This window comes from Schistocerca cancellata, chromosome 4 (genome assembly GCF_023864275.1).
Source record: "Schistocerca cancellata isolate TAMUIC-IGC-003103 chromosome 4, iqSchCanc2.1, whole genome shotgun sequence".
Lineage (NCBI taxonomy): Eukaryota > Metazoa > Arthropoda > Insecta > Orthoptera > Acrididae > Schistocerca > Schistocerca cancellata.
In genome coordinates, this window is record NC_064629.1 from 734,336,591 (window position 1) to 734,361,682 (window position 25,092).

A 25,092-nucleotide genomic window follows, 5' to 3' on the forward strand; every position below is an offset into this window, starting at 1 on the left:
AAACTTCTGTCAATGACTCTCCATCCTACTTGCTTCTTACCAAGAAATCCTCTATCCAGTTACAAATTTTGTTTGTGTGCCATATGGTCATACTTTCATTAACAAGCAACACTGTGGTACTGAGCCAAATGCTTTTTTAAAATAAAAAACGCTGCATTTGCTTGACTGCCTTGTCCACAGCTTTTAGGGGGTCATGTGAGATGAAGTGAGAGTTGGGTTTTGTGTGATTTATGTTTTTGGAGTCCATTCTGGTAGGCATGGAGGAAGTAATTCTGTTCAAGGTATGTCATAAGGTTTGAGGCCAGAATATGTTCTAAATTTATACATCACATGGATATGGGATAATAATTCTGTAAATCATTTTTGCTACCCATTTTATAGGTGGGTGTGATTTGTGTTTTCTTCCAAATACTGGGCACAGTTTTCTGTTTATTCTGTATAGAACCTGATAAGGATTCTAGTAGATTCTGACATTTTGTTCAGTTTTACTGATTTCACATGTTTCTCAGTGCTATTGATATCACCATTTCTATCAGTCATATTTACAATGGTGCGAGAATTAAATTGGGGAATTACTCTCCCATTTTCCTTTGCAAAACTACATTTGAAACCAGAGTTATACACTTCTGCTTTTGCTCTGTTACTTTCAATTTCTGTTCCTGTGTCATCTATGAGTATCTGGACAATAACTTTGGTGCCACTGACAGCCTTTATTTATGAGCAGAATTGTTTCGGCTATTGTGGAAGGACTTTTGATAAAATTCCATTATAGGGCTTATGTTTTGTATTTTTGATAGTCAAATTTCTTTCCCGTAGCTTCTCTCCGTCTGTTCTCCCATTATTTATTATACACCTACAGTGTAGTAAGTACTCACTGTTTCTTTAGAAGTTTCATAACAGAGACTATATACAATGGAGGGCCCTTACATTACAAAGTGTCCTACTATATACATATGTATCCAGTGCTCAGTCATTTATTCTTCTAAACTTTAATCACAATTCTCCTACATGCGCCTGCTCTGATTTAAAAGTTTCAAGTTCCTCTTTGAGTTATGGTGCTGCCTCTTTAGCTATTTAACTTAATATGTGAATCTTTCTGTTTGTTCTACTTGTCTGTTGTAATTCGATAACCACTGTTGCTACAACCTCTTCATGGACACAGGTACCAATTTGTATGTGGACATCCTGAAAGTGGACAGCTATATTTATTGCCATTAGATCTAGTATATTTCCATCATGAGTGAGCTTCTGGACTATCTGTACTAGAAATCTCTTATGATACCCACCACTCATAAAATACTAACTTTTCCAAACAGTTGTTGAATGATGAAGTCTCCTCCGATGACAGTATGATTGGTGAACATATGTGCTAGAGAGCTAAGACTTTCTTGAAAGTTTTTTGTTACATCTGAGGGAGAGTATACTGGTTGATAGAATGATCTAATTAAAAATTTATCCCCACCCTTGACACTGAATCTTAACCAAACAATGTCACATGCAGTTTCAAGTTTTATCTCAATGGATTAGAGTTTTTCCTCTACTGTAATGAACATTCGACCTAAATTTCTTGCTCACCTATGCCTTTGACATACGATTAGATTCACCCCAAAAATCTCACTGCTGTCAGTTTTAATTATAGCCAGCTTTTTGTGCCTAATATTATGTGAGCTCCACTGTTTATAGGAGCATTCAAACTCTGACACCTTTTTGCAAAATCTTCAGCAGGATTTTCATTGTCTAATAAGGGGGTGGGAGAAGGCATTTCTTGGGAACTTACAGCAATGCTTTGAGGCATCCTATAGCTGTCAGTATCTGTGTGTGATGAATAGTTGCCTAAACTAAAAATCCTCATTTGCAGCACACCTATGTCCTATTTAGAATATACTAACAGTGTGGAATCTATGACACAAGTCAGGGAACTTACAGCCTAGCTTGTCACAGAACCTGTAAGGCCTTTAGTTTAGGCTTTTCATCTGTTTCAAAACCAAGAGGACATGATCATTTCTTGGAATAATGCTGCAGACTGCAAGCTTTACTGAAATTCCATGAGCAATGCTGGTCTTCTAGACATTTTCTACCTGTTGCTGGGATTATCTTAAAGTTCCTACTCATGTAACAATGAGTAATGAGAGTCCTCCTAGACTCTTCAGTATCAGAGTTCAGTAAAATATAAGATACTGTGACAGATTCACTGCTTGCTGTCAAAAAAAAATATTGAGTGACAAAATAACACTTAAATTAAACAAAAAGTAATTTGGATTGCTACAAAACAGACAACTATAAAACAGACGAAACAAACACAGTAGCATACAGAACAGGGAAGTGTTAGGAGATGATCCACAGAAAATTTAATAAATAACAGTGTTTAACAGTAGTGCAGGAAAGTTGAAATAATACTTGCCAGAAAAACAGATGTGAAACTTATAAAAAAGTACAGTTTCTAGATTTCCAGAATGCATCTGACAAAGTGTTCTACTGCTGACTATTAACAGAGATCCAAGAATATGGATTAGGTTCCCAGATATGTGACTGGCTTGAAGACTTCTGAAGTAATAGAACCCAGTATACTGTCCTTGACAGTGAGTGTTCATCAGAAATAAAGGTATTGACGAGATCGACCCCATGGAACTGTGATAGGACCACTCATTCTCTATGTACACAAATGATTTGATGGACATGGTGAGAAACAATCTGTGGGTGTTTGTTGATGATGCTAGGGTGAACAGGAAGTTGTTGCCATTGAGTAACTGCAGGCTGGTACAAAATGATTTACACAAAATTTATAGTTGGTGCAAATTAATGCAGATGAGTAGGAAAAACAATCCTGTAGTGTTCAAAGACAGCATTCGTAGTGTGCTGCTTGACACAATCACATTGATTAAAAATCTAGATGTAATGTTACAAAGTGATATGAAATTGAACAAACACATAAGTATGATACTAGGGAAGTTGAAGGGTTGACACTGGTTAATGCAGATGAGTAGGAAAAACCCTGTAGTGGTTAAATACAACATTAGTACCGTGCTGCTGGACACAGTCACATCAATTAAATATCTATATATAATGTTGCAAAGCGATATGAAACTGAACAGAGACATACAGATGGTAGCACAGAAGATGAAGGGACAACTTTGATTTATTGAGAGAACTTTAGGAAAGTGCAGCTTGTCTGTACAGAAGAATATGTATAGAATGTATGTGAGGCCCATTCTTGAATACTGGTCAAGTGTTTGGTATTGCCACCAGGTCAGATTAAAGGAAGGCATTGAAGAAATTCAGAAGTGTGCTGCTAGATTTGTTACTAGTAGAGTCAATCAATATGTGAGTATTACAGAAATGCTTCATGACCTCAAATAGGAATCCCTGGAGGGAAGTTGATGTTCACTTTGTAAAACACTACTGAGGAAGTTTAGAGAACTGGCATTTGAAGCTTAATGCAGAACAATGCTGCTGCTGTCTATGTACAGTTCACCCAAGGGCCATGAAGACAAGAATGTAGGGTTGATATGGAGGCATAGAGACAGTTGCTTTGCCTCTGCTCTACTTGCAGATGGAACAGGAAAGGAAATGACTAGTAGTGGAACAAGATACCTCTGCCATGTTCCATACTGTGGCTTACAGAGTATGTATGTAGATGTTGGTGTAGTACAAAGAATTTAATAATTAAAACTCAAGAGACCTAGACAAAGTGTCAGTCAGAGTGATAAGGAAATGCATAGATTGTATAAAATATTCATTAGCAAACAAAATAAATAAGTCATTCAGGCCTCGTACCTAATGTATTGTGTTTTGAAGTCTTGTTATGTCTTGTGGACATAATAGTGTCATCTATAGTTGAAGACCTTTAATGAGTTTTAAAGATAACAGCTTTTAGCATAAAGAAAACACATTTTTCATATAAATTATGGGACTGCAGGCAGGTGATGTCACTGACAACCACTGATATTTGCAAAGATCCACAAAGAAGAGGTTCCTCTTCATCTGAATGTGAGTAACATTGGTGCTCCATTGAGCCCACTAGTTGATCAATGTCAACATCACATTATGAACTTGGCAAATTTCTTATGTTGATTAGATGGAATGCATTTGAATTACTTTGATATTCTAGTAACTTTTGATGTGGTCTCTCTCTTCAGCTGTGTTCCTCTGTATTCATTCATTACAGTTAACTGAGATTAGGTTTGCTGTTGAATTAATGAACTTATTTCAAGATGTGTTGATTTCCACTTGCTTTTCATTCAATGACTAGCATGAACAGACAGATGGAGCTGCAATGCGAAGCCCATGTTCATGCATTGTTTCAAATTTACTTATGGAAAACTTTGAAGAATGTACATTGGAGTCAGTGGCTTTAAAACCTGATTTTTTTTTCTCCGCCAGATATGTACATGATACTTTTGTTGTTTGGCCTCATGTCACTGAGAATTTTAATGAGATTTTAGAACATCTGAATTCAATCTACCTGAATAATGGAGGTGCAAAAGGATGGCTGCCTTCCCTTTCTTTATATGTTGATGGTTGATGGTATATTGAGACTTGCTGTTACTAGAAAACCTACTCACATGACTTATATCAACAGGCTGATAGTTTTTACCATTCAGCTCAGCGTGATGGGGTACTTTGTACCTTGGTTCACAGGGCCCACATCATTTTACACCCCGAGAGTTTGTCAGCTGAGTTAAATCATCTAGAGGTCACCTTTCATCAGACTTGATATAGAGGAAAAACAGATCAGACACATGTTAAGCTATTGACCAACCATGTACTGGCTGAGTGATGACAATACTGAGTTGGTACCAAGGTCTACAGTCTTTCTGCCTTACACAGGGAGCATCTCCAACACGACTGGTTGTATGTTTCAGAAATATGATGTGAAATGTGTTTTCAGATCTCCATCTAAGCTTAGGGTCCTTTTAGGTTCCATAAATGATGATCTTGGTTCGCATAAGGTGGATGTCTATCATATTCCTTGCAGTTGTGTGCTATGAGTTGTGAAGAAACCTATTTTATACAAAAGATTTTAAAAGTAAGTATGTGCATTTAAGTGTTACATAAATATGAACCTCAACATCTTACATGTTTCCCATCAATACCAGGGGGCCCAGGAGGTCCTGGATTGCCGGGTTCTCCTTTGAGACCCTGTAGCCCTTCAGGGCCAGGCGGTCCTGGCATTCCATCCCCACCCTTGCTGCCTCGAGGCCCTGGCTCTCCTGGAGGTCCTGCTGGTCCTTCTGGTCCTGAAACATTATGTTAACTGTACATAAGATTCCAATTTATAATGCCAGTCTAGTTACACAATGTATTTCATATAATGAATAAAGAAGCTGGGTTGAATGCTGACAGTCCTCAGGAAGTTATTGCATTTAATGCACTAAAAGCCAGATAAATAGCAGTAAAATTCATGGTAATTTCCATAGATATGTATAGAATATGAAAAGTTCAGCTCAGATATAGGGTGTCCCAAGAGGAGTGGTCAAGATTGGGGAATATGACAGGAACCATTATTCGAAGCAAAAGAGACTAGTAAACATGAATTCTTATATGCATACCATAAGAGCTATGAGCAGTTATTCATCTTTGATACTGTGAAACAAATCTCTTTTACTGCAAGGTCTTTGATTTCCATATTCTGAGAGTTGCTAGTATGGACCAAAACAAGAAAGAAAAGTCCACTAAACATCAGCTCTAAAGTGCATATCTTAATATTTATGAGTGCTTGTTCATCTTAGCTACTGTGAAACACATCTTTTCTAGTGAATAAGTCATCGTAGCTGTTGAGGTATGCATTTTAGAGCCTATATTTAGTAGACTTTGTTGCTCTGAATGATTATTTATCCCATATCCACAAATACTGACCATTCCTCCAGTGATACCCTGTACATGCTGAAATCCATCTTTTCACAAATGTTGTTGGAACTGACTTATACTTTGATATAATGCTTCTGCACCATGAATGGACATGAAATTTGCATTTAAAAGTATGGACCTTATAGAATTACAACATATCTGTGTATTAAAACACAATTTACGTGGACTCTGGTTGCGAAGTATTTAAAAATGTTTCTAATAGTGTTTCCAGTTGTCCATTTTTGTCATTAAATAATACTAATATTCAGTAGTTCTATTGCAGATGAATCTAAAAATGAAAGTATTTAAACAGCTGACACTCAGTGTGATATATGATCTAAGCTGGAAGTTATACTTGCAAAATGTTTCCATTTGTGTCTTTCCAACAATACAAAATAAAGTTAGAAACTAAAATTAAATTATTGAAATGTGTTAAATTTTTTCCACATTTCAACAGTTTCATACAGAATGAAAAATTACCAAGGTCACTCCAAAAGTTATGCCTCCTATTTTTTTGTGGTGACTTTGGATGTCTGCACCAGATGTCGTTGATGTAGTGCTAATTCTTGAACCTTCCTCTTACATTTTTATGTGGTTCTGTCACTCAGTGGCAGTTGGCACCAGCAGAGGAGTTCCAAAATGAATTCTGATTTGAACAGTTGTATAAAACAGCAATATGTAATTGACTTCCTCATTGCTGAAGAAATTGTGCCAATTGAAATCCATCGATGCTTACTAAAGGTGGATGGAGATGATACAATAGATGAGAGCAATGTGATGCAAAGGGTATGGCATTCTAAAGGTGGTGAAAAGGGTGTGCATGACAAGCCATGGCCTTGCCGATCCTGCACAGGTGTCGTCCCTCACAATGAAGAACTTCTTGATCAACTCGTCTCTGCTGATTGGTGCATAATGACCAGTGGATTGTCTGCAAAGGTGAATGTCAGCTGTAATGCCTTGGAAACAATGTTGGAACATCTTGGTTATTACAAAGTCTGTGTGAGATGGGTTCCGTGAATGCTTACAAAAGAACAAAGAATGCATTGAATGGAAATTTGTCGGGACCTCCTGAACCAATATGAAGCTGTGTGTGATAATTTTCTGAACAGCATCATCACCAGAGATGAGACATGGTGTCACCACTACAAGACAGAATCCAAAAGGCAAGCCATAGAATGGCAACATGCAAACTCTCTGTCAAAGAAGAAATTCAACACACAGCCATCTGCAGGCAAAGTGATGTGCACAGAATTCTGGGATAGCAAGGGTTGTCCTGGAGCCTGGAGAAACTGTCAATTAAGCAAGCTACAAGAAGACACTGACTAAGCTGAAAGCTCAAATTTCAGGGTAAGACCAGACAAGAAGACCAACTTTCACCTGAAATATGATAATGCCAGGACCCACATCAGTTTTGTGACCACGCAACTCATTGCAAAATTCGGCTGGACTGTCCTACTACATCAACCATACAGTCCAGATCTAGCACCTTTGGACTTTCTATCTCTTTGGGCTGAGAGAATGACGAGATAAGAATATGCTGCATTGTGGTACTTGCTTGACTGTGTACAGCACAGGAGGTTATTTCAGTGCTCATGTAACAGTTTGTACTTTGGTTTTTCATAAAGGTTATAATGGTGTCACTGTTATTGCTGTCTAACAGATATCAATGCTTGTCTTTATTTTTGTGTGTTTATTATTTGTAGATTTTGAGTTAAGTAGTCAGAAAGTTAATTAGTTAGTTACGCGTTCCATTGATCGATCTGACAGTAACTATTATGATGTGGAATGTGTCAAGTGCATCAGAAATTCACACATGAATCAAGGATTTTTTTAAAAAAATGCTTGAAATTTTTATTATCTATCCCATTCCCTTAAATGGCACAAAATGCATATATTATACCTACAGATTTATTCATTTCTGTTCAAGAATTCATCTATATTATAGAAAGAGTTGTCAAAGAGATATGATTTCAATTTATTTTTAAAACTATTACTGCTGTCTATCAGACATTTTATTTCATCTGGTAGTTTATCAAAAAGTTTTACTGCAGCACATTTTACCTTTTCCTGTGCCAAAGATAGGTTAAGTAGAGGATCGTGTAAGTCTTTCTTCCTTCTGGCATTATAATCATGATTTTCACTGTTGTTTTTAAACTGGTCAATATTGTTCAGAACAAATTTCATTACTGAGTAAATGTACTGTGAGGCTGTTGTAAGAATTCCTAACTTTTTAAACAGATGCCTACAAGATGTGCAACTATGAGTCCCACACATTATTCTAACTACCTTCTTATGTGCAGTGAATACTTTTTGCCTATGTGTTGTGTTACTCCAAAATATTATTCCATATGACATCAGAGAGTGAAAGAATGTAAACTATGTTAGCTTGCTAATTTCTATACCCTCAAAATTGGCAGTTATTCTGATTGCAAAAGTAGCTGAACCTAGTCGCTTTAGGAGATCCAAAATAAGAATTTTACAGTTGAGATTCTCATCTATATGTACACCCAAAAACTTAGTATGCTCTGCCCTGGCTACTGACGTCTGTTGATGTGTTATATATATTGGAGAGAGTTTTGTATGGAGTACCACAGGAATCTGTATTAGGACCATTAGCGTTTTTAATATTTATCAATGACCTACCAAGTCAACTATCTGAAGCAGAGGCAGTACTGTTTGCTGATGATGCAAGTTTGTTTGTTAAAGCAAATGGTGAAGCTGACTTACAGGAAAAAGTCACATTAGCAACAGACGAAGCAGACGGATGGTTTAATGAAAACAGACTCATTGTGAATGCCAAAAAAACAATGTGGATCAATTTCAGACATATTACAAATAAAATAAAAACTAACCTTACAGTAGAACTGGGTAAGTGAAGATTGAACAAGCATCATACACTAAATTCTTGGGAGTATGGTTTGATGAACACTTAAGATGGGAAAAGCATGTAATATCATTGAACAAAAAATTAAGTCAAACACATTATATACTTAGAATGCTTAAAAGCTCATGTAATATTAAAACTGTGTTATATGTTTATTTCTCATTCATGCACAGTTTATTAAGATATGGTGTACAGTTTTGGGGGAACATCAGTCTAACAAAACACTCATTTAGACTACAAAAGAAGGCAGTCAGAATAATAAATGGTATAGGATATAGAGACTCTTGTAGGCATGCTTTCAAAGAATTAAAAATCATGACACTACCATCTTTATACATATATGAAAGCATATGTTTATTAAAAGAACACGAGGAATTTTCTACATTAAACAGAGAATTTCACAACTACAAAACAAGGAATAGGAATGATTTCCTCAGAGAAATTCATAAAACAGCTATGTATCACAAAAGTGTACTATACCAACCCAAAATCCTCTACAGTGCTCTCCCCAAAGAACTAAAAATAATACCAAAACTGCACATATTTAGAAGAGAATTAAAAAACATGTTATTGAGCAATAGTTTTTACAGTATTGAAGAGTTTATGAATCGTTGACAATAAAAGCGCAGTTAATATTTCCCTGACATAATAAATATGTGTAATTGCTCACATTTAAATACTTGCTGTTTCTATGTTTCTATGAAAGTGTGAAACAGTGTTAATGTAAGAATGTAAATAATCTTTGATGTGAGAATCACTAACTTTTTTTTGGTACATTGTTATCCTACTTGTCTATTTTTATGTTAATGTTCTAATAGTTCTATTAAAATTGTAATGTCTAAGTGACAAGTAAATTCAATTATAAATTTTCATGTACATGTATTTTAAATTGTAATGTTTCTTGACAAGTCCTATGTCATTTTGATGATGTACTACAAGGACGCTAATAAATTGAATTGAATTGAATTGGAGGAACTGTACTCCTTGCAGTAGAAAGTTCAATGTACTGTCTTTTTTCAAAGTTCAGAGCAAGCCCATTTGCAGAAAACCAATCAATAACTTTTCCAAAGACATTATTTGTATCATTTTCTATTGGACTTTCTTTTGCTGAATTAATAATGATGATTGTACCATCAGCAAACAGTGTCAGTTTAGCTTTTTGTTTCAAATAAGAAGGCAGGTCATTCACATATATCAAGAACAGAAGGGGATCCATGATCAAACCCTGTGGAACACCTAATGTAATTTCACTCCAGTTAGATGAAGTGGGAAAATTCTTTAAATCACTTAAATCATACACAGAAACTTTTTGCTTCCTGTTCTTTAGATATGACTTAAACCATTCATTTTCTGTGCCATTTCTACCACACAATTGCAATTTCTGTAACATAATGTCATGGTTCACACAATCAAGCACTTTGGATAAGTCACTGAAAATTCCTATTGGTGTCATTTTACTATTTAAAGACTCTATTATGTTGGCAGTGAAATTATAAATTGGAACAGAATTTTTGAAATCCAAACTGTTATTTACTAAGTATCCCATTACTGTTGAGATGGCTAACCACTCCTGAGTACATTACTTTCTCAACAATTTTTGTAAATGCTATAAGCAATGATACTGGCTGGTAATTATTGACATCTGTGGTGTCCCCTTTTTTTGTGGAGAGGCTTGACAATGACATATTTTAACCTCTCTGGGAAAGTACATTGAGTTAGTGATGCATTACAGATGGGACTCAGAACATCAGCTGTAACTGCTCCACATTGTTTTAATATCCTTTATTTTTCAAAGATTTAACAATTTTCCTTATTTCACAAGAGATCGTTAGATGAAAATTAATCTGACTAGTATTTCTCAAAACTGATTCTTCCATGTACTGCTTGGCATTTTCTTTTGAACTATTCTCAGCAATTTTTTCACCTACACTTAAGAAATAGTTAACTACATTGGCTTCTTGTGTACTGTTGCTTAAGATGGTTTCATTGTCTTAAATAGTAACACCACCTATGCCAGTGGTTACTTTTTCTGTCTCTCTTCTAACAACATTACAAACTGATTTGATTTTATTGCCCGAGTTGTTAATTTCATTTCTAACATATTCATTTCTTGGTTTTCTGACAGCTTTTCTCAGTAAGTTACAATAATTTGTATAGTGCAAATTTACTTCTGGGTCTTTACTAATTCTTGCTGCCTCATACTAATTTCTTTTCTTTCTGAAGACGCTTTAATACCTGTAGTATTCCAAGGTTTCTTTGAAAACTGTTTCGTGTTACATTTGGTTATTTTTTTATGGGAACAATGTTAAGAAAGGGATATAAATTTAACAAGAAATACATTGCATTTATCACTGGCATTTGGATCATTATATACATCTCCCCAGTTAACATTTCTTGAACTTTCTCCGAAGTGTTCAATAGATATCAGATTGACCATCCTTACACATTTAGTTTATGGTTTCTGAACTGTACACCCTGCTAGATTTTGTAAGTTAATCAGTTATGCATCATTGTCTGATAATCCATTTATCACAAGGAAAGTATGTTACATCCTCTTGCTGTACAAATACATTATCTATTAGAGTGCTACTGTCTTGGGCTTTGAGTGTAGGGAAATATATCACTGATTCTGAGTTATATGTCATTAAAAGCACTTCTAGTTCACTTTTCTTATCAGAATTGCAAAGAAAGTTTACATTGAAATCACGACAGATTATTAACTTCTTCTTTTTGTCTGAGAGACAGCATAATAGGGAGTCAAACATTTTTATGAATAACTCCCAATCTCCTAATGGGGACCTGTACACTGTTGTTGGTATCAGCACTACATTATATAGCTGTAGTTCATATGCACAAACTTCAAAGTGCTGATTGACACAAAATTTGTAACATTGTGGCAACAGTAGTGTTGCAGCCATGATATGCCATTGTTGCACTCCTTATTTAGCTTCTCATTTAGTCTCTGGCTGCCTGGGTTAGTACAATATTTTGTGTTATTATATAATTCTATGCTTGTTTTTTGCAGACACAAGGGGAATTTGTCATTGTATAGTAATGAAAAAAAGCTTCATTGGCCCACTGCCAGGTCACTACCCTGGGCTGCAGAACGCTATAATATCTCTTGTGCCTCCAAAACCCCTGGAACCCTGGTATTTGTTGTATAATTGTCCTAATAATCCACATCATCACATAAAAACAGTCAAATAAAAAATAAGATTTTCACTCTGCAGCGGAGTGTGCGCTGATATGAAACTTCCTGGCAGATTAAAACTGTGTGCCGGACCAATACTCGAACTTGGGACCTTTGGCTTTCATGGGACCTTTGGCTCTACCAACTGAGCTACCCAAGCACGACTCACACCCCATCCTCACAGCTTTACTTCCACCAGTACCTCGCCTCCTACCTTCCAAACTTTACAGAAGCTCTCCTGCGAACCTTTTACTCGGCATGTACCTTTCTAAAACACATTTTATTATTGCCCTGAACTTTTTCCATAAACGCTCAACATTGTCAGTGTCAGAACAGAAATTTTCATTTTGATCTGTTAGGTAGTCTCCGGTGATTGTGTGGTTGAAGACATATGTGACACACATTGGGGAAGAGTACATGTGGTCCATTTGGCATGTTGTTGGGCCCATCTGTACTGTGCTGCACGGTGTTGTGGTTGCAAAGATGGACATCACCGTGGACGTTGGGAGTGAAGTTGCGCATCATGCAGCCTATTGTGCTCAGTTTGAGTTGTAACACAACATCCTGTGGCTGCACAAAAGACATTATTCAACATGGTGGCATTGCTCTTAGGGCTCCTCCGAGCCATAATCTGTAGGTAGTGGTCATCCACTGTAGCAGTAGCCCTTGGGCGACCTGAACAAGGCATGTCATTGACAGTTCCTGTCTCTCTTATCTCCTCCATGTCTGAACAACATTGCTTTGGTTCACTCTAAGATGCCTGGACACTTCCCTTGTTCAGACTCATTCCTGGCACAAAGTAACAATGTGGAAATGATCGAACCACAGTATTGACCGTCTAGGCATGGTTGAACTGCAAACAACATGAGCCGTGTACCTCCTAGCTAGTGGAATGACTGGAACTGATTGGCTGTCGGACCCCCTCTGTCTAATAGGTGCTGCTCATGCAGGGTTGTTTACATCTTTGGGCGGGTTTGCTGACATTGCCGAACAGTCAAAGAGACTGTGTCTGTGATACAATATCCACAGTCAATGTCTATCTTCAGGAGTGTTTGGAACCAGGCTGATGCAAAACCTTTTTTGATGTGTGTATTATCACTTCCTATAAAAAAAAGCACACTGGTCACTTTGAAATACTGTAGTTGGTGCAGAACAAGTACCAGGAGGTCAAGTGGCCCTCCACTGCAGACATACAAGGTCTGATAAAAAATGTAAAAGAAATTTTTTTAATGCTGTGGACTTTATACATCTGATTTTCAAACTTTTTTTATCTTGGTGATACACATGTTCCTGATGTATGTTTGCATTTTCAAATGTTCTAAATATTTAGTTTATTGTTGACTGTCAAAAAGGTAGTATGTGTTTTTGAATGCTTGGTCAATTTTTACTTTCGAAAATGATGGATCAAAGAATTTGCATTACATTTTGGTTGGAAAATGGAATAACGTGCAGAACTACTACAAGTAGGACAAGGCTTTAAAGTGGCATAAACATTTCAAAGTATTGCATAGATATCGTTCAGGAATTGCTGAATGAAGTCAACAATGATCCAGAACTTCTAAAGATGGTTATAACAGGTGACAGAACATTGGTATATGGGTATGATGTTGAAACCAAAGCCCAATCATCGCAATGGAAACTATGTGAAGAGCCAAGACTGAAAAAAAAAAATAAAAAAATAAAAAATGAACAAGCTTGATCACATGTGAAGGTTCTTTGCACTGTTTTCTTTGATTACAATAGGATAGTGCATCATGAACTACTTGGAAGTTATGCACCATTTGTGTGAAGCAGTCCAAAGGAAATGACCAGAACTGTGGCAATAACCACTCAAGGAAACTGCATGTAGATAATGCTCATACTCAGGCGTCAATGCTTGTTCATGATTTTTTGGCAAAAAAACAAAACTGTTATGTTGCCTTGCCATCATTTTTGCTGGACATGGCCCCCTGCAACTTCTTCCTGTTCCCAAGGCTGAAGAGAATCATGATAGGTCATTGTTTTGCCACCATTGGTGAAACAAAAACAGGATCACCGAAGCAGCTGAACATCATAATGACAACATAATGACAAGCGAGTTCCAGAAAGGCTTCCAAGACTGGAAAAACTGCTGGCACAAGTGTATTATATTTGAGGGGGATTATTTTGAACAGGCCAAAGATGATTTAAAAAAAATTACTTTTTGGTCACACCTTGCACATCATCACAGTGAAGTGGTGCACATGTGCCAACCAGCTGTATGGAATCAGCACAGTGAGAGAGTAACACGTGGAGATATGACAGCAAAAAGAAACTACCATCTTTGGACATAACCATGACAACACCATGAATGAAGTTTCCCTGTTTGTGGTGTATCAGTGAGGAACTGCTCAATGTGTCTGCAAGGCAGAGTGGACCACCTGGAGCCACACAATACACACAAGACAAGTGGTACTGACAGGACCAAAGATAAATGTCACACCTTGTTTGTTTTAAAACCCAACATGAATGCAGGTCCATCTCAGCCTCTTTCTGGGTGAAGATTAGAAAGGAAACTGTATGCAATATGCATTTGGAGTTATGTCCCTCAGAAAAGGTTGTTCCTTGCAGTGGTACATATGGCCACACATCTTCAGTGGGCCAAACAACACAGAAACTGGACTGCAGCTGAGTGGAGGTATATAATGTGGTCTGACAAGTCACCATTTTTCTTCGCTTTCCAGAATGTGTGGTGGGTATAGTGGTTTTGGTGCTGTAACTGGGCCCACTCATTCAGGTTACCATGAATGTGAATCCAAATGTTTATTTCAAGACTCTTGGTAACAATATGTTGCCATTTCTTCTACATATTTGTGATGACTATGCTGTGGACACCTCTGTCTTCCAAGATGACAACAGCTATGTTCACAGGGGTGATTACATTCCTAGTTTGGCAAACACTCTGGCACCCTATTACACCTCAACTGGCTCACTAAATCATCTGACCTTAATCCCACAGAAAATATCTAGGACTATCTCAAAAAGCAGGCGAAGCATAGCAATCAACATGCCCAGAATTTGGTAGTTCTATTGCATCTAATCATCAAAGAGTGTCTTCAGCTCTAAAACTTATATGGCATACCTGAAGAAGCTTGTGGACCCTTTTCTTTGCCTAAGTAAACCCATTATCAAGGCTAAGGGTCTGGTGTACTTACTAAATCATAATTGGTCTTTCTAGTCCATCACTCTACTGTATGTCACATACCTATCTGGTATTTGGAAAGTCCTGGCGGGGTCAGGGATTTTCTCTGCCTTGTGATGTGATGTAAGGTGCACGTGCCCGTCGACCTGGGACCGGACCGCAGCGACGCACGGATGCACGCCAAGACCGTAGGATCCTACGCAGTACCGTAGGGGACCGAACCGCCACTTCCCAGCAAATTATCTAGCATATGTCCAACAATGAATATAAATTTGATTCACAAACCTCTATAATTTCACAACTGCAGCCAACTGGTTTCTTCTGACAACGTAAGTGACAAGCAGTCAGTCATGCGGTAGCGTTCTCGCTTTCCGCGCCCGGGTTCCCGGGTTCGATTCCTGGCGGGGTCAGGGATTTTCTCTGCCTTGTGATGACTGGGTTTTGTGTGATGTCCTTAGGTTAGTTAGGTTTAAGTAGTTCTAAGTTCTAGGGGACTGATGACCACAGATGTTAAGTCCCATAGTGCTCAGAGCTATTTGAACCATTTGAACAAGCACTCAACTTTTATTTTGAGTTTGCTGATCAAAAGTATATTTACAAATACGATTCCTTAAGATTTCATCCTTTGAATCATTATGCACTGATGCAGCAACAGCTCTGTGGTTGTTTAATTTTCCTTTGTAGGACACAGGTAAAAAATTTGGGGTATTTTTCTAGCCATGAGATATAAGATGTTATATTTATGAGTTGTTACCTAGTTAACTATCGGAGATAATTTTTGGAAAACATGTTTACTACAACACCATGCATATCTTGTCTTTGCCACAACTACTAAATGTACACTTTTATTTGTGTTTACTGGTAAACTGAAATCAATTATGAGTGGCTTGACTGGAGGGTCCCAAGATATAACCTGTAAAAATTTATTAACCCTTTTTAATATTTACTTTTAACTAAATTCTTTCACAATATGAAGGAAGGTTGTAGAAACACTCTGTCAACAACAAGGTCATTAAAGACAATGACACAAACTTGTGTTGAACAGCTATGCAGAGCTGCAGTCCTGGCACAATGTAGTCACTGGAACAATGTAGCTATACAGGTGCACATGTGTGTTTGTCACTGGAACAATGTAGCTATACACGTGCACGTGTGTGTGTGTGTGTGTGTGTGTGTGTGTGTGTGTGTTAACTCTGAAAAGGATTTGTACAAAGGCTAGCAAAGTTCTTAGTCTCCTTTGTGCATCTTTCAACAGTTCAGCATGCCTCTACAGTATTGTTTGTTGAGTTATTACCTTCACTCATTATTTAGCCGGCCGCGGTGGTCTAGCGGTTCTGGCGCTGCAGTCCGGAACCGCGGGACTGCTACGGTCGCAGGTTCGAATCCTGCCTCGGGCATGGGTGTGTGTGATGTCCTTAGGTTAGTTAGGTTTAAGTAGTTCTAAGTTCTAGGGGACTTATGACCTAAGATGTTGCGTCCCATAGTGCTCAGAGCCATTTGAACCTTCACTCATTAAATTTTTTCATATGTTTATTTAATTCAAATTATGTATTTTTGCTTCATATGCTAGATCTTTTATGAAAATTTTTTCTCGAAAAATGCTTATCTGTAAACAGTAAGAGTGTCATAGGAATAATTTTAAAACAAGGCTGGACTTTTGTAGCATGTCAGATTACACAACCTCTTGATGTAACACATAAGCTGGGATACTACCAACAGTGTAGTCAGTGTAGTCATTGTAAAAAGAGTTAAGGAGCCAGGTACAGCCAATATGGATGTAAATTCATAGATTAATACCTACGCTTAGAGCCCACCCATGTTTTTTCACTGTGGTACTGTAATTACTTACTTACATCCACCTTGCTATGATATTTATAAAGTTTCAGGTAATTCAGAAGACTCTTTCCAACTGCATGATTTAGTTTTTGACAAGGAATGATACACACTTTCAAAAGGTATCTTACCTCTGGCTCCATCATCTCCCATCTCTCCTTTGATTCCTGGGGGTCCGGGAAGGCCTTGAGGTCCTGGAGGACCAGCTGGCCCAGCCACACCTGGTGGGCCATCTTCTCCTTTAGCACCCTGTCGGCCTATTTCTCCTGGGGGACCTTTATCTCCTGCTGGCCCTATAGGCCCTGGTTCTCCACGTGGGCCCATAGGACCTGGTGGACCTGATGGGCCCTTAACAAGTAATAGTATGATTAGCTCATTCCTGCACATTTCAATATGTTATGTGACAGATTTATTTATCCACATACATAATTTACAGCAAGAAAATGAAGGGAAAACTATGTATACCATATTTATTGAAATATAGGTGCTGCATGATAAAATTAGTTTTCCATCATTTTATATCTGTATTAAGCAATTATCTCAGTGCTCTGTGTATGATTTTGTTAATGATTTCAATACAGAAGCAATGGACACTTATAAAGTATGTAAACTGTTATACTTCATTTGTGGAACTGTATCATGAATAAAGTAATGGCATAATAAAGAAATCTTCTGGAGAGTATCAAACAATGGAATCTCTAGGTTGGAATATCAACAACACCAGGAAAAAGATGCTATGCACCATAAAGATGCTATGCACCATAAAGATGACACTTTCAGTTGCGGACAGGCACAATGAAAAGACTGTCACACATTTAGTTTTTGGCCAAAACTTTCTTCAGAAAAGAAAACACACATGCATTTACACAAGCAAGCACAACTGAAGCACACATGACTTCCATCTTTGGTAGCTCTGGTCTGAGCTGCTGCAGATGGCAGTCATACAAATAACATCTTACTGACTTATTACAGTGGAATCTAATCAGACTGGTGTCTAACACAGCATTTCAGTGAACCCTGAAGTACACATTGGTACAAAGCTTCACTCACACTAATGATGTGAATTAATTAAAAAACTTCAATTTGTTTGTCATTATAAAAATTGGATTGCTCGTTATTGGTAATGGGTAGCCCTCTCTGTTAAGATTTGTTTTCTGCTTTGTAGAAAAGCAGCTTGGGCCAGGGCTGCCAGAGGTGGTCATCTTACATGTTTGAGGTGTGCTTGCTTATGTGAATGTGCGTGTGTTATTCTTTCTGAAGAAGACTTTGGCCAAAAGCTAAATGTGTAATTCTGTCTTTCTGCAACTAATGTGTCATCTTTATGATAAGCAGGAATCTATCCTTTTTCTAATATTGTTCATATTTCCACTAGAAAGCATGATACTTCAGGTTTCATGTATGTCACCCATGACAATGTACAAAGAACATCTTAATGACATACCACAATGGAATATAATCACTCTAATGGAGTTCAAAATCATTTGGGCACCTGCTCCATACTTCATACTAATAGCAATATTATCAGTAGCTTTATATACTGTGAGGCACCAACACCTTTTCCTCCTACAATAATGTGGCATCACTAGTCTGTGTCACTGCTGCTCCAAGTGTGGCTGCTTGACGACTGATGCTGCCATAACAGAAATGTCACTTATATAGCACTTCCTTACTTAATCACAGTGCGGCTTACGCAACCTACTGGAAGTGAATTTTAGCCCAGCAGAGTTCAAGTTATAGCCAATGGCCTTGCCACAGTGGTAACACCTGTTCTTGTCAGATCACCAATGTTAAGTGCTGTCGGACTGGGCTAGCACTTAGATGGGTGGCCATCCAGCCTGTTGAGCGCTTTTGGCAAGCTGGGTGCACTCAGCTCTTGTGAAGCAAACTGAGGAGCTACTTGATTGAGAAGTAGCAGCTCCGGTCTCTTAAACTGACATATGGCTGGGAGAGCAGTGTGCTGACCACATTCCCCTCCATATCCGCATCCATTGCTGCCTGTGGGTTGAGGATGACACAGCAGCCAGTTGGTACCATTGGGCCTTCAAAGGACTGTTCAGACAGAGTTTAGTTTTAGAGCTCAAGTAATAACTAGGAGCTCTGCCTGCCAGGCTCCTTTAATGCTCTTTCTTAATTATCGCAGATAAGCATATTACACTGTTCTATGGCACATATATATCAAAGTATGTTGCAGCGGCAGCGAGACTCACAGAGATGCCCAGAGGTGCCTGACACAGAGAGAAACCCAGGGTGCCCCTGAGAGCTACAATACCAAGAAGAATCACTTCTCGGCTATATAAGTGCTATATAACTGACTTTTATCTTAAGATGGTGCCAGTCGTCAAGCAGCCACACTTACACCAGCATTGACACAGACTAGAAATTTTGCGTTATTATCAGTGGAGAAGGAGTTCACACCTTACAGTATATAAAGCTATTGATAATATTGCTCCTAGTACAAAGAGTGGAGTAGGTGCCCAACTGATTTTGCATGGCCCTTCAGTCTTTTGCGGATGCATATTGAATTTCATGCTTACGAACGCAGACGCTAACAGACATGGTAATAGTTGGGTTACTGTGGCTGTAGTATGTGGTCCTAAAGCATGCCCTGTAGCAGGGCTGGAGACTTTAAACAGTTGAGAAATTATTGCTTATTGGACATTCAATGAATCCTGGAGCACATGAAGCAAATAGACTATGTCTTCATTCATGCTAATGATATGAATTAATTAAAGAAACTTCAGTTTGTTTGTCAGTATTGAAACTGGATTGCTCATTATTGGTAATGAGTAGACTTCGATGAGAAATGTTAGACAATTAAAGCTCTACAATCACATTTCAAAGAACACAAAGTGATTAAGTGGTCAGTGTTATGACCTCAATAATGTTTTATAACATTATCTAGAATATTAATTAATGTGAAAGGTACTATTCACTGATCTAGTCGCAAATTCATCTTCTAAAATCAACTTCAACCACAATTTTTCCAGGTGGAGGATGGAATCGTTCAACAAGATAACATGCATTGCAATGGAGTGAGAGGTGTCTTCAGTTAGCTGAAAGAGCATGACCAAGACTTCAAATTATTTCCCTGATCTCATAATGTTGCATATTTGAGAGTAATTTGAAAATTTCTCTGAACTGAACAGAAAGAAGCAACTTAGGTCAGTGAAACTTTTTTATTTTTCAGTTTAGTCCCTCTGTACAATATTGCACCTGGTTCAGCAATGTTCCAGAGCCTTGCTCCTATCTTGAAAATTAGATTCCTCCAACCCTGAAAAATACCCCTCAAATTTGTCTGCTAATTCTTGGTTTGAAGGGAATTTCCATCCACTGAGGAAAATTTTGAGCTTGAGGAAGAGATGGAAGTCTGATGGAGCCAATCTGGTGAATAAAGTGAGGTGGCAACAATTCATATCTTAGTTAATGTACTTTTAACATGGCGATAACACTTTTGTGTGAGAACACACTGCCTTGATGAAAGATGGCTTTATTCCTCACCAAACCTGGTATTTTTTGCATATCTTTTGCTGTAGTTGGTCCATGAGGTTATCACCGCACTGTCCTGTAATTGCTTGACCTGTGGGAAGATAATCTGTCAGCAGAATCCCTTTCACATCCCAGAAAAGTTATGTTATGACCTTTCTGGCTGACTGCATTGTCTTGGATTTCTTTGGTGGTGGTTGTGGTGGTGCTGTTGATGGTGTTGTTGTTGGTGTTGGTTAATCAACATGTTTCCATTGATTTGAGTGTTTCTTTTTTTCTTTTTCTTTTTTTTTTTTTTGAGCAAATTAGTGGCCTCAGGTTTCGTCTGTGGTCACAGACCAGCACAAAAATCTTGTTCATTGCTTTTAAAATGGGTCAAAAATTGTTCAGACATTCCCACTCTGGTGTGTTTCTGATCCTGCATTAAGAGTCTTGGCACCCATCTAGCAGATACGTTTCAAATATCCAATATCACTGTTAAAATCTGATATGCCCATTCCGATGACATCCCTATAGCTTCAGCACCTTCTTGCACTTCCAGTTAGCAGTCCTCCATGACCATTTTGTACACTTTATCAATAATTGTTGGGTAATGGCTCATCTTGGTTGACCACTAGGGTCATCATCTAAGATGTCCCAAACAAATTTAAACTCATTTATGCGCTTTGCAACAGTTAAATATAAAGGAGCTGAGTCCCCAAGCGTGTTCTGGAAATTGGAATGCATTTCCTTTGCTTTCATACCATTTTTTATGAAATACTTAATAACTACTTGAATCTCAATTTTTCTATCTTCACAAATCACTACACAGGAACAACAAGAGAGGGATGTCTGTGCCACAAATCTCTACCCAGAGCATTGCTGCATCATATGGTTATTCATAAAGGATGACCTACTGCTATTATGCAGGAACCTTGTTGCACTAGCACTGACATCTGGTGGTGATACCATGAACTTTTCAAGCTACTCTCATATATTTAGAGTGAATGACAGTTGTCAAGTAATCTGTGGAATCCTGCTTCCCACAACTTTTAACATCTGTAGGAGGCACTACAGATAGAATGACTTAGGACACTCATGAAAGTATGTCAGGAACTGACTGAGTCACTTCCAGTTCATCTACTTGCAGTATGAGATGCAGCAGTAATTTTGGATAATAGCATGTGGTAATAAGAGTGAGAAGTCTTTTGTGTTTGTGAAATGGACTTGATGCTTATATGCAACTGTGATACCAGCAAACTTTTCAATGATGCTCCAAGAAATAAATCTGGATCACTGTGAAGACAGTTGAGCTGTTCATGTTCAGAAGCACTGAAGTAGCGGTAGAGATGTGTATTTTTGGTTTGGAGAGTGGAACTGTGGAGAACATACTAATGACAGGGTTGATACTCACTATCAAAATATTTGCAGACTGAATCATAACCAAAGTAGAAGCCACTTAGTTGTAACCTAAGTTGAGAATCAAAGAGCAAAGTCCATAGCATACATGAAGGAGAACTGGGTTGAATACAGGTATCTGAATGCTGATTACTGATGGCTTCAAATACACACTTCTGTGAGTGTTTCAGTGCTGGGGCAGCCTCTTATTATTCCTGATGGGTCACAGGCCCTGCCTATTATGTTTGCCTTGCATGCCCTGTGTGAATGTAACTGAAAGTATTGACATGTAGGTTAACAGCATCTGTGCTACCTCATCCAAATCAATATTGCCTTTGTAGCGCGTTCAGCAATTATTTTTGGTATATTTTTCAATGAGTAATCAAAATACATTGTCATAACATATTTCACTAAATATGAGGTAGAAGAGAAGTTGCACATAGCAACCATACTAATGCCTTCTTCTGTAATGTGGATGTTACTGACATTTTTCAGTAAAGGCAGATTTATAAATATTTTCATAAGAAAATAAATGCAATAGATAGCTTTTGTCACAATCAGTCTCCAGCAAAGAACAATGTATATATGTTGTACATTATTATCAGCTTTCACTTGACTCCAATAAATATTTTTAATTAAATGAGTGAGTTAATTGACAGTAGTACACCTTGAACAACTAGAGACTGGACGTTCATATTCACAGCACAAGAACATTAGTGTGTTCTGCATTTCAGTTGCCCCAATAACTTGTTCCGTGCATGATGGCACTGACGCAAATAAGGCACAAATGGAATCCTATGGTATAGCCATCCATGCTGTATTCATCTGGTTCCAAAGTTCACCTGTGATGGTGGATGTTGGGTCACAACAATGTACACATCATTGCACAATATCCCAAACATTTTCGATTGGCGACAAGTCTGGTGATCTGGTAGACTAAGGGAAAAGGCTGACACCAAGAATACATGTGTTCATGCAGCAACAAGTGGTCATGCACTGTCTTGCTGAAAGATCTGCGGTGTCATGCAGAAAGGGTATGGCTACGGATCACTGGATTTCATTCACACAGGTCACACTGATCACAGTATTCTGGACATGCATAAACTGCAATTTGTGGTTGTACCCAATAGCACCACACACCATAAGGCCTTGAGTTGGTCCTGTATGTCTTGTGTGAATGCAGTCAATGTGATGCTCCTCCCTCTGTCTGTGGCGAACCCATAACTTTCAAATAAACGGAGCTTGGATTTGCCTGAAAACACTATCTGACGCCATTCCTGTCCCCAGTGATATCGTTCCATGCACCACTGCTGTCTAGCATGTTTCTGCACATTCACCAATGGAAGGCAGAGAAGTGGATGACGCACATGTAACCCATGCTGTAATACACTGCAACAGACTATTGCCCCTGATAGTGTACAGTGTGTTCCACTGTTGTGGTAGAGCCAAGGAGGATGGAAATCTGTCCTGCAATACCATTCGGATGAGGTGTCAATCTTCTCAGGGGGTGGTGTTGATGGTGTGACCTGATCCATCTTGTCTGTTCTATGGCCTTCTGTGAACCATTCTGCACATACCTGTTGCCCTGCCAAAATGCTTTGTCCCACATGAACAGCAATATCCCAGATGGAATCATCATATTCTCTCATGCCAATAATGTGCCCTCTTTCAGACTCACCTATTTGACAGCACATTCCACACATATGTCTGGAAGGCATCCTGCAAATCTGTTCAAGTCACATTAATCCATGACCTTTGGTTTATAGTGACAATGAGAACTGCAGACACATTTGATCGGTAGGTGATGCTGCACCGCAATATCGGCATTGACCTCGATCCCATGGGCCGACATGGTTCAAATGCTAGTCATTTCTCCAGAACATACTAATGTACGTGTCCTATGAAAATGTTCATCCTATCTCTAGTCATTCAAGTTGTTCTCTTTTTCCTGAACATGTGTGTATTACTGGATGATGAAGTGTAAAGTGATGCAGCATGCTAATGTGTTCCTTTATTTTTTCTCTTGAGATTTTATAAAGTTGTAGATCTGTCAGATTAATACTATTAACAAAATGCTTTTCTAGAATAATGACAAAATGGATGATATTCAAAAATTTCTTATTGTAGGTATAAAATGAATAGTCAAAGAACTGTGGGACAAAAATGTAAAAAAAAAAACGACTGAAATTAAAATGTAAAATGGATGAAAATGAACTTAGTTTCAGTCTAGCAATGACTGGAATATTCAACATAAAAACTGATGAGCAATCACAAATGTGAATAAAAAATAAATATGAATGCCACAAGCATTTACCTATGCATCTGAAAGCAATATATTAAAAAACAGTGATGCAAAGTGGGAAGGGAGCACTAATAACTCTTGATGCAGGCTAAGTGTTCTTTATTATGGCATTCTAAGTGGCGGAATGAATGCTGCCCGATAATCACAGTACTTACAGATTCTCCTCGGGCTCCTTTGAATCCCTTCTCTCCTGGTGGTCCTGTTTCTCCTTTGTCACCATCTTCTCCAGGAGGACCCATTGGTCCTGGAGGTCCTGGCAGCCCACGCTGCCCAGGCAGTCCATCCCTGCCTGTAGGGCCAGGCCCCCCTGGTTCCCCCTAAAAATGTAAAAATCACATTTTAGATAGTTCTGTAATTTAGATCCCAAATAATCTCAGTAATTTTGGCCTGTACATCTTCAGTGCAGTAGAGTGATCAATAAAAGTAACTGTTGTAAACTGAGTTTTCTCTCTGATAATTCATGACTATAATAGCCAAAGAATTATAATATGCAGCCTTGTGTGTTGTACATTTACATGTTTTGTGACAAGATTCTTATTACTCTAAATGAAAATACGTTAAAAATTTTTTGACTTATTCCACAGTCATGAGGACCATTTTACTTGGGATCTGTGGAAGGTATATTAGCATATATTTTCTTCTTGGTAAATATTTATTGTGTATTCTCGTTTTCTGGCATGTTCTACATCCTTGAGGATCTCCTTGCTATGGACTTATGGAGTGAAAAATACATCTAATCTAATCTAAAAGCAATGCTCCATGTCATCAAGCCAGATTTAAATCATTTTTCTGCCACTTAATTGATAATTTCTTGGAGAGTGCTTCCTTGAAAGTCACAGTAAATGTTGTTATTCATTCACTTAACTTAAATAACAACAGTAATTTCCATGAATCAGAAGATATCCCAGTTAAATTCCTCAATTGATCCTCAGAATATACATATAAATTCAGCTTCTGATAGTTGCCATCAGCAACTACTTTTGGTGGTAAGTACTTTTTTTCCTGCCATATTTATG

The 25,092-nt window shown here is 38.0% G+C and overlaps 1 protein-coding gene across 1 annotated transcript in view; it reads right to left on the reverse strand.

The window, feature by feature from the left end:
- Nucleotides 1–25,092, reverse strand: part of LOC126183837 (collagen alpha-1(XI) chain-like) — a 533,300-nt gene that overhangs the window by 77,644 nt on the left and 430,564 nt on the right. The window contains exons 19-21 of the mRNA XM_049926098.1: nt 24,232–24,393; nt 17,046–17,262; nt 5,077–5,237 (exon numbers count right to left, since the gene is read on the reverse strand). Coding sequence (XP_049782055.1) covers nt 5,077–5,237; nt 17,046–17,262; nt 24,232–24,393 — 540 coding nt within the window. The remainder of the gene's footprint in view (nt 1–5,076; nt 5,238–17,045; nt 17,263–24,231; nt 24,394–25,092) is intronic.